Here is a 10000-nt window from a genome sequence, read left to right on the forward strand (position 1 = left end):
ATTGATTTTTCGTCCAGGTTCCGGTTGTCAGGTGCAGAGAGGGTCCCTTTAGCGGGGGCAAATGTTTCTGACAGCTCCAGAGGCTCTGCACCGGCGTCCACTCACCGCCGTCTGCATGCATTGCCAGGGTGATTTATAAAAAGGCCACTTCCTGAACTCTTGAACACCTCTTGACAAAAAAGAGATTCAGTCTCCATCTCAAAAATCCAGTAATATAAGCTCTAAATTGCTTGATAAAATGAATGCATTTGTCCCAGATCAGGTCTTTTTGGATTCACAGAAAAGGATACCTCGCCTCCATTCATAAAAAATTTCATGTAATATTTTACATTCAAAATGTAACTAAAATTTAAAACGAATAAATAAATATTTCATTAACATTAAATATAATTAATACTTCTGTCAAATCGATTAATCAATTTGTATTTATTTAATTATTAGTGCTGTCAAATCGATTAATTATGATTCATCGATTTGACCACTAATAATTAAATAAACATTTTTTTTTACAATATTTTATATTTTTATTATTACATACTTTTTATATTTTATATATTATTGTATAATTACTAGGGCTGTCAAATGATTAATCACGATTAATCACATCCAAAATAAAAGTTTTTTTTACATAATATATGTGGGTGCACTGTGTATAATTATTTTGTATATATATAAATACACACACATGCATGTATATTTAAGTAAAAAATAATATATAATTTATATATAAAATATTTATATTTATATATAATATAAATTATATATAAATCTATATACAGTATATACATGAAAATATTTCTTAAATATATACAAGCATGTGTGTGTATTTATATATATAAAATAATTATACACAATGCACCCACATATATTATGTAAAAAAAACTTTTATTTTGGATGTGATTAATCACGATTAATCATTTGACAGCCCTAATAATTACGTAATAATAATGTAATGTTTAATAATTATTTATCTAATAATAAATTCCTACATCTGTTTCTTCTCTGCCTCATCATGAACAGTGTTCAGGGAACCTTACACGGTTCGCGTGGCGGACCAAAGGTCCATGCGGGGCAACGTGGCCGTCTTCAAGTGCCTCATCCCCTCTGCTGTGCAGGAGTACGTCAGTGTGGTGTCCTGGGAGAAGGACACTGTCTCCATCGTCCCAGGTAAGACATTCCTCGCACTGTTGGGCTGTTTAAAGTAACCGCTGATTTGAAATATGTCGTTTTCATACATTTTGGACATGCAACAAATCCAAAGTACGGGATGGTATGTTGCACCTGTGATTTTGTGTCAGTTCGGTTTATTTGTTCTCTGTCATTCAAAGGGCGGGATGGTCATTCTGGTTTCAACGTGTGGAGAACAACGGATGTTATTTGAGAGTCCAAATAGGGTCAGGGGTCACAACCTTAGGCATATGTAAACATTGTCAAGAACAGATTTTATTATATTTAAATCCATTCCACACAATTCTGGAGAATTCTCTCTGAAATTCAACACAGAAAATGAATAAGACAACAGATTTCATATGGTCTGGGTTATAAACTGTATGGAAAGCCAGCAATTCAGAAGTTGGATGAAACTATGGATGCGCTTTGCACTTTTCTGCGGGATTGGGCATTTTAATTTGGTTAGCACAGTCTTGCAAGTTGTGCAGTGGCCTTGTGCTCTTAAAATATTTCGTAAATTATACAGTAATGTTATTATATTTGAAATGTATTATACTGGATATAATTCAATGGCTAAAAGGTTTGTGACCTTCTTATTGGCTGCATAAGGAAGTTTGTACTTTAAAAAAAAAAAGACAATCACAATATAGAAAGAATACATGGAATGTTTTGGAATGAGAATCTAGATCCTCTCATTTATTTAACATTATGATTCTAGTTCATCACTAAGGTGAAAAACAGTTTCTGCACAAATAAGAAGGCCTAATTTCCAAAATAGATTTTGGATTTAATTTGGTGTTTTTTTTTCCCTTGAACATTCATCTGAGATGTTCAAATGAAAATAAACGCAGCCTGGCTGGGAGACCCTCATATTCTCAATATGGTCTTGGGCAACCCTGTTAATCAGTCCGAATTCATTTTGGCCTTCCTTAATGTCTCCCATTTTGTCTGGATGGAGTATAAACTGAAAAATAGGACAGATCAACAAAATGGAGCTGAATAAAGACACGTAATGCCCTGTACTGTCAGCACGAATGATTTTCACTCATTTCCAATATTATCTAACATGGTATGCGTGCAGCATTACACAGAGATTTTCATCGGGGTCATGTTCGTGGAGGTTTGTCTGAGTAATAGGGTTGCAAATTTAGCCTAATTTAAGCAATGAGTCAGTATGACCAACTATTTTGGGACCAAATGTTGGTTTGTAGTTATCGAAAAACATATTTCAGAAAAATGACAGTAAAAAAAATGTTTGATAGTTACAGTTTAGTAACTTAAAAACTAGCTACTTTTCTTGCTAGGTAAGTTTTATAATAACAATGGTTTATGTAACATATCTAAATGTTAGATATTGTTAGATGTAATTGTTAGGATTTGGGTCTCTATTGCAGTGCTATTTTTGTATAATTTTCTCTTTTATTTGACTAATATTTTAAATTAGTTTTTAGATTTGTATTTCATTTTAGTTTAAATGTGAGTAATTTTGTTATGTGCTTGTCTTTTTTTATTACTTTTTGTTTTTTAATATTTGTATATAGCTTTAATTTATTTTTATTTTAGTTTCAGTAAATTTAGTAACTTAAATGGGCTATATGTAGAATATTAGCGACCCCGAGGCCATTAAAGAACTGCAGCCAGCAACTTATTGCTGGTGTTCATGCACACGTAACGTGATTCAAGGCCCCGACATACTCACGGTGAAGTTCTTTTTGTTATTTCCTCTCAATAACAAAATAAACGCACAACAAAAATGAAATTAGCAGTTAAGAGAGCATCTGATCATAGCGATGTGGATATGTTTGCACCAGCTCTGTGATTCACCGGCAATAGATGATGTAATTAAAATTATACTGTTGAGATACGTTTGATTATAGAGTATATTTGAGACTATAGACTGTATAGATGTAGCTATGTGAGACTATAGTTTGAATGAATCTCTTTTCTTTGCATGACACATTGACATTACAGTACAGAATAGCTCTTTCGGCATTAACCTCCTGAACACATCCTTTGGATTTTCCCAGCGAAACCGGACCAAGTCCATCACATAAAAATCGGTCTGCTTTCATAGACGACATAAGAAGTTGCAGAAGGGTCTCGTTCGTTGTGTACAAAATTACAAAAAGCGATTCATTCTTACATAGGCCTATACCCCTTTAAAGTCCACATGGACATTTCTAATCTAATTTAATTTAATTTAGGGTTTTTAGACCTCCTCTATAACTCACACCGCTTGTATGTGTGTTTCTATGTGTGAAAAATCCAGTCTGATAGTGGACAAAAGCTTTCCCACGTTATCAAATTCACTCTAAAGGCAGCAAAATGATTCTGCCAAGAGTGCTTTGTGTGTGTGTTCAAACAAGGTAGCGGTTTTCTTGAGTAGCGGACTTCCTAGCTCAAGTGGCAGTTTGTGTGTGTGTGTGTGTGTACGTTTGTGTGAACCCTGGCCTTGTAGTTGATTGGAAAATCAATAGGTGCTGCTTACACCGGCCAAGTCAGATGGAATCAGTGACTAGAGTCTCTCTCTTTCTCTCTTTGCTCAGTTCATCTTTCTAAATGGAGGTGTGTGTCTCCCTGCCCTTCACACCGGAGCGCTCATTGATCCGCTTTAGCCGCTGTGTCAATGTGTATCAGTATAAGGGGTCCAGAGGTTTCCAGCAAGTATTGATTGATTACATGCTTGGATTCCCCTCTCTCTCTCTGGTCACAGATGCGGACGTTTGAGTGGTAATCCACACGACTCGGGGGATTGTGGGAAAACGTCCATGTGGATGTACAGCTTGGCGGAGTGTGTGTGTGTGATCCCATGGGCAGTACTTTTGTTGTTTTCTCCTGTATCTGTTGTGTAGCATTGTTGCTGTTGACCGTGACTTCCAGCTTCATTGATTAACCAGTCGCTTTAATAGATTAACAGAAGGTCACACTTCCAGCTTTAGCAAACTGACTCTGACACTCTTTGCTTAAAGATTACCAAGTGCATCAATCGAGCTAAAGAAATTCGAATGATTTGCTACAACATGAGCAAAGCTAACATTTGGCGCACTGGTTTATCTTGATAAACGTAATGGACTTTAGTTATGCTGTGGAATACAGGAAGGCCGCTCAAAATGATGCCTTTTCAATATAATGAAAGTGAATGTTGACTAGTAATGACTAGTGTTGTCAAGCTTAACAAATATTTTAAAAAGCACCATAAAAGTGATCTATATGATGTTTGCACTATATTCCGAGTCTTCTGAATGCATGTGAAAGCAATATATGAGCAACAGACCAAATTCAAAGTGTTATTTACTGAAAATCTTGATGTCATTGACTCATTGACGTCACCGAGAGCTAGCCTATATATATTATATTACAAAATAGTAATAGATTAAGTTTCTATTAATCAAAGAATCTTGTGAAAGATGCATCTCAGTTTCCACAAAAAAAATATTAAGCAGCACAACTGTTTCTGAAGGATCATGTGACACTGAAGTCTGGGGAAATGGAATAAATCACAGGAATAAATTACATATTAAATATATTCAAATAGAAAACAGTTATTTTAAAATATTTCACAATGTTTCTTGTCTTTTTCTTTAATCAAATAAATGCAGCCTTGGTGAGTCTTGAAAAAACACTTCTTTCCAAAACAAGCAAACAAACAAAAAATTTTAATGGTAAAATTTGTATACGATATAAGAATCTGAGAAAACGAAATCCGACACATGGGGCTCAGACCAGGTACTAAGGCTTTTTTTTGGAGAGATTTCAGTTACTGTAAGTGTACCACGGTGTTACCATGACAAATGTTCAAAAGAAAGAAAAACTGGTTATACGATGGTACTTTTTATTAATGGTGTAATAGCGGTAGGGCTCACTTGTGGATTTAGGAGGGCTGGAGAGAGTGTGTGTGTGTGAAGCAGTAAGCTGATTTCTGCTGCGTGACTCATGTTTAAGATGGCAAGATGTGTAAGAGGATCAGAGAGAGCAGTGAGGAGTTAGAGCCGGATTTACAGGTTCAATTACACTGCCTGTCATTAGTCTACCCTTGTTTTAGCTGGGGCGGGGGGACCTTACACCCCACCAAAACACATTTTCCTCACCGTCTCAATTTGGCCTTTCCATTGTCTTCTATTGTTCTTAAATAAGCCAATTATTATTATTATAGACTAATCCTAAACTAAACCCTGACCTTAAATGTGAATTTGGTGTTGAAAGAATTTCTTGTATTTTATGTTCAACATGTCATTTGGAGCTGCAACTGTTGTAGAAATTACACACTTTTGACCCTAAAATACAACTGGCATAACATAGACCTGAAAAAAGTGCTCTCATTGTGGTACATTTTTTCCTTTAAGGATGTCCTCAAAAGGATTTTTTATACAGTCTGCAATTGAGCTCAAAAGCTCAAAAGGTCTCCCTCCACCACAGCCCTTTTTGAATGTGTCATTTAGCCATTTTGCTCCAAATCTATTCCCCACCCCTCCATTCATGACGCTGGGATGAGGCTCATAACATCCAGGCAATTCCCTGTGTGAATTTAATGAAATGCAAAAAAAAGATGGAGGGATGCTAAATTATTGATCTGAAATGGAAAAGAAATAAAGAAATAAGCACGTCAGCATGTGTGATGTGGAATCATTATGCTGATAGGACTATTTATATGAAGGGCGAGGAAAAACTGCATCTTGTTTGCAGTAAATCTCAAATAGTGGTGCAGTTTGTGAACGGGAGCGTGTATGTGTGTGGCTGTAGTTCTACACCAGCCTGACACTTCAAGGAAAAACAAGCAAAACTGAAATAATGGGCAAAAAGCTCTCATTTTTTAGTGATAAAATATCTTTTAACAGTAAAATGAAGTCCAGGCTTTTGCTTAACGGCCTTGCTTCCTACTCGGTGCGTTGTTAGCAGTGTGATCTCACTCAATATACTTTTCCTTTACAATCCAGTAACAATCCCAGACACATTGCTGATCTAAAATAATGAAGCTCTCCACATTCAATCGCCCCCTTGTCCTCCATTTGTTTTTCTTTTATAGTCCTCTGTTAGTTTAACATCATTGGTATGTTCCAGCAGCAGATATTTTGCACATTAAACACTACATTTGCAAACTCTATGAGTGACAGAAAGTGGCCATGCTACTGCTCTCTCATATGCCAATATTTGACTACCTGATAAGTCCAAGACTGTAACACTTAGATACATATACAAACTGTGAGAGAATTACTAATCCGGTGAATATAAGAAAATATCCAAGTTTCTTTTAATATAATGAAATCCAGCAAAGCCCTAGGCGTTATTGCAGTTATGCGAGTTGCCATTGTCTATTTTGGAGTGATTGGAATTTATCCTAAAAAATTATAATACACTAGATAGATAGAATCTCTCAGACCAATTTTATAGACTGAATCAGCAATTTTTGTGTCAAAATTTTTAGTGAATAACTTAAAGGGTTAGTTTACTGAAAATTCTGTCATCATTCTGAACCAGTAAAAATTCATTTGATTCAAATGGATTACTTTTACGATCTCTTTATGAACTTTTTGAAGTGTCAAAGTTTTGGTTGCTTGGACTTTCAATGGAGGGACACGATTGTCTCAGGTTCCATTAAATATATCTTTATTTGTGTTTTGGAGTTGAACAAAAGACTTATGGGTTTGGAACAACATCAAGGTGAGGAGATGATGGCACAATTGTCTTATTTGGGTGAACTAACCAACCCGTTTATATTTTGGTCTTTTCTTCACACAAAGGTATCATATGACTTCTGAAGACTTTGAATATTGTATACGACTATTGTATGGACTACATTTGTGTTGCTTATTGTAATTTTTTGGGACATTTTGGGGGGGTTTGTTACAACATGAAGGTAGGTAATAGAGAATTTTTGGATGAACTTTCACTTTAAAGTGTTCCTTATTTGCCATCGGTGTCAGTTTGTCTGGGATAGTGTGAAATGTATGCACCAGTGCGTATGTAAGAGTTTTCATCAAGCAGTTTTGTTCAGATCGTTCTCCTCCTTCTCTGTAAGCCCAAAACAGTGTGAGTTTTATCTTATCTCCATGGCAACGAGAATGAAACGACGGTCGGAATGAGGAAGGTGTGAGGATGCATCGCAGTGTGATTTTCTTTTTTTGTGTTTTTTTTTTTATTAGTGTACCACCATGGCACCACACACATATACAGTCCAGTGCTTTCACAGTTTTGCGCATGCCACAAACACATTCCGAATGGCTGACAGATTCCTGCTGAGAGGGGCATAAACTCCAACCTGGACAGACTTCCTTGAACCAAACACTTCTACAGAGAAAGCTCAGAGGAAAAACACAGAATGAGAGAGCAGATTCAGAGGAGGAAGTCAGTAGATCCGTATTCATTGTTAAGACGCGTCCAGATTTATACATTTAGGGTACATTTACACAACAACAATGTACTAAAAAACTGAAACTTTTTTCTGTGTTTTCCGCGTACAGGACGACGACATTGTGAAAATGATCCCCGTTTACATAGATCTGCGAAAATTATTAAAAACGCTGTATTTTGCTGCCAGGCCAGTAGTTGGCGATGTCACTTTGTACAGAAACACTATGCACATATAAACTGAACACGTAATACGCATGTGCATGATGTCGCAGAGATTTCACAAATTGCACTTTTGTAGTTTGCATGGAGATGATAATGGGATCGTTTTACAAAAAAACATGCACTTTGAAACCTGTTTTCAAACACTTGCGGTTTCAGGCCCCCAAAACGGCGTTATCATGTAAACGAACAGCCAAAACTTAAAAAAACTTTTCATTTGTAGTTGAAACCAGTGTCGTGTAAACGGCTACATTATATGTATACATTTATTCTAGCACTACTCTACACCAGTGTTGTTTTAGGTTTATTATTTATATATTTTTATAGTATTTGTTAATATTTATTATTTACTTTTATTTTATATTTCTGTTTCTATATAGCTTTGATTATTTTTTTTTATTTCAGTATGTCATTTTAGTATCTTATTTATTTCAGTTAGTTGCCCAGGAAACATTTATCATTTTCGTTTAAGGTTTTATGTTGTCTAATTTTTTTTTCAGTTTATTTCAATAACCAAAGATTTTTAATACTAAATCTACATTTTTTGGGGGGGATTTACGTTTAGTAATAATAACTGCACTGCATTACACCCAAACACACTTGTCCAAGAATATTTGTCATCATTTACTTAACCTCATGTTCTTCCTAACCAGGTTTGTAATGAATTTTTTTTTTTTTTACTTATATGAAGACTTTTAGCAGAATGTTCACACTGCTCTTTTCCCATTCTATTATTAATGTGCGCTAACAAAGTAAATAGGGTCAATTTTGATTTCATGACGACTTTAATAGTGGCGCTCATTTTTGGAGCTCAACAATCATTTAAAGCGATCCATATGACTCATGCACTATATCACAAGGCTTCTGAAGCACTCAAGCTCACATGGAATGCTTTTATAGCACTTTCCAGAACTTGACAGTCCAAGTCCCCATTCAGTTTCATTGTATAGAAAATTTTAAAGCTGGTTTAAAATTAGACCTGCCAGTGATGGTAAGATGAGGTCACATTGTTCCAGAGGAACCCATTAATGATCAATCGTCACCTCATATGCGTGTATTCTAATGTGTAGTGGTGTGAGCCTGTAAATTGTTCATGTAATGTGTGTTTGTGGGTGAGAGAGAGCAGTTGGTCATGTCCTAACATGCCCCTCACATGTCACGAGTTACAATAAGTACACACGCACACTCATGCATTATGGAATAGCTTTATACAAATTGTCCTCTAAAGTGGGACTGAAAAATAAATCAATAGTCTGAGCAGTGAATGGAGTGTATGGGTTTTTATTTGGAGGTGCTGAAGGAGCGTGTGACGGATGAGGGAAGAGGGCACTGAACTCCAGTGGGGACTCGCTCGCTAAAGAGGAATTACACCACACTGATTTGACTGGACGTTTCTGTCCTACAGTGCATTTCTCCAGTCACATTTCTTTAGTCACTGTTCAAATACATAGATTTGTTTGACCTTTTTACCACTTTTTTTTAGGGCTAGCACTAATAAAAAGTTTCAACGTATTACAGTGTGTTTTTACCATATCTTTGGACATTTATCATGGCAATATCATGGTTTTCTTTGTATCTTCAGTACTATGCATATTCATGGCATATGAATATTGTAATCATTCAGTACCATGTAGTCCACAGCTCAGCCAAAATATGAAGACAAGGCCCGTTCACACCAAGAATGATAACTATAAGGATAACTATGCGATACCCAGCAAGCAATTTTGCATTTAAAAGATGTCTAATAGCCGTCCAAGCACAGCCCTGACATCTAGGCTAAAACAAGGCAAATTTTGGGCTGTCAGTGAAAATTTAACAGATGTCTAACCATATTCCAAGAATAGACATCAAAGAAATGAAACCAAACACCTTGTAATCTCTGTTGGCTTTGCTTACATGATGGAATATCATACCTCTTTCAAGTTATTTTGTCTAGAAGTGGGTTACTCATAGCCGGACTATATCGGGTCTATAGTTGACTGAGTGTGAAATTATGGCTATTGCTTGCTGGGTATTGTTCTGTTTATTCTTCATCGCACACGCTGCAGTTTTGTCGTCTGCTGCTTTAAATGCTCGAGCTCTTTAAAGTAGAAATATTCTGATTGGCTGTCAATGTTTTTATAGTCTTGAACAAAAATCATTCTGAAAGTGATTCCAACAATATAGTTTCTCTGTGCCGTTATAGTTGTGGTGTGGATTCTGATATTCGTTTATGTTTAGAACGTTTTTTAGATCTATATATTTGTCGTTATCATTATAGTTA

General features: G+C 35.8%; 1 protein-coding gene across 4 annotated transcripts in view; it reads left to right on the forward strand.

Moving 5' to 3' along the window:
• Window positions 1–10000, forward strand: part of LOC130095709 (cell adhesion molecule DSCAML1) — a 121705-nt gene that overhangs the window by 22746 nt on the left and 88959 nt on the right. For all 4 annotated transcript variants that reach the window (XM_056262464.1, XM_056262465.1, XM_056262466.1 and 1 more), the window contains exon 3: window positions 1021–1167. In XM_056262464.1, the coding sequence (XP_056118439.1) occupies window positions 1021–1167 (147 nt within the window). The remainder of the gene's footprint in view (window positions 1–1020; window positions 1168–10000) is intronic.

Source organism: Rhinichthys klamathensis, unplaced genomic scaffold (assembly GCF_029890125.1).
Source record: "Rhinichthys klamathensis goyatoka isolate OS25496 unplaced genomic scaffold, OSU_Roscu_1.1 h1tg000192l_1, whole genome shotgun sequence".
Taxonomy (NCBI): Eukaryota; Metazoa; Chordata; class Actinopteri; order Cypriniformes; family Leuciscidae; genus Rhinichthys; species Rhinichthys klamathensis.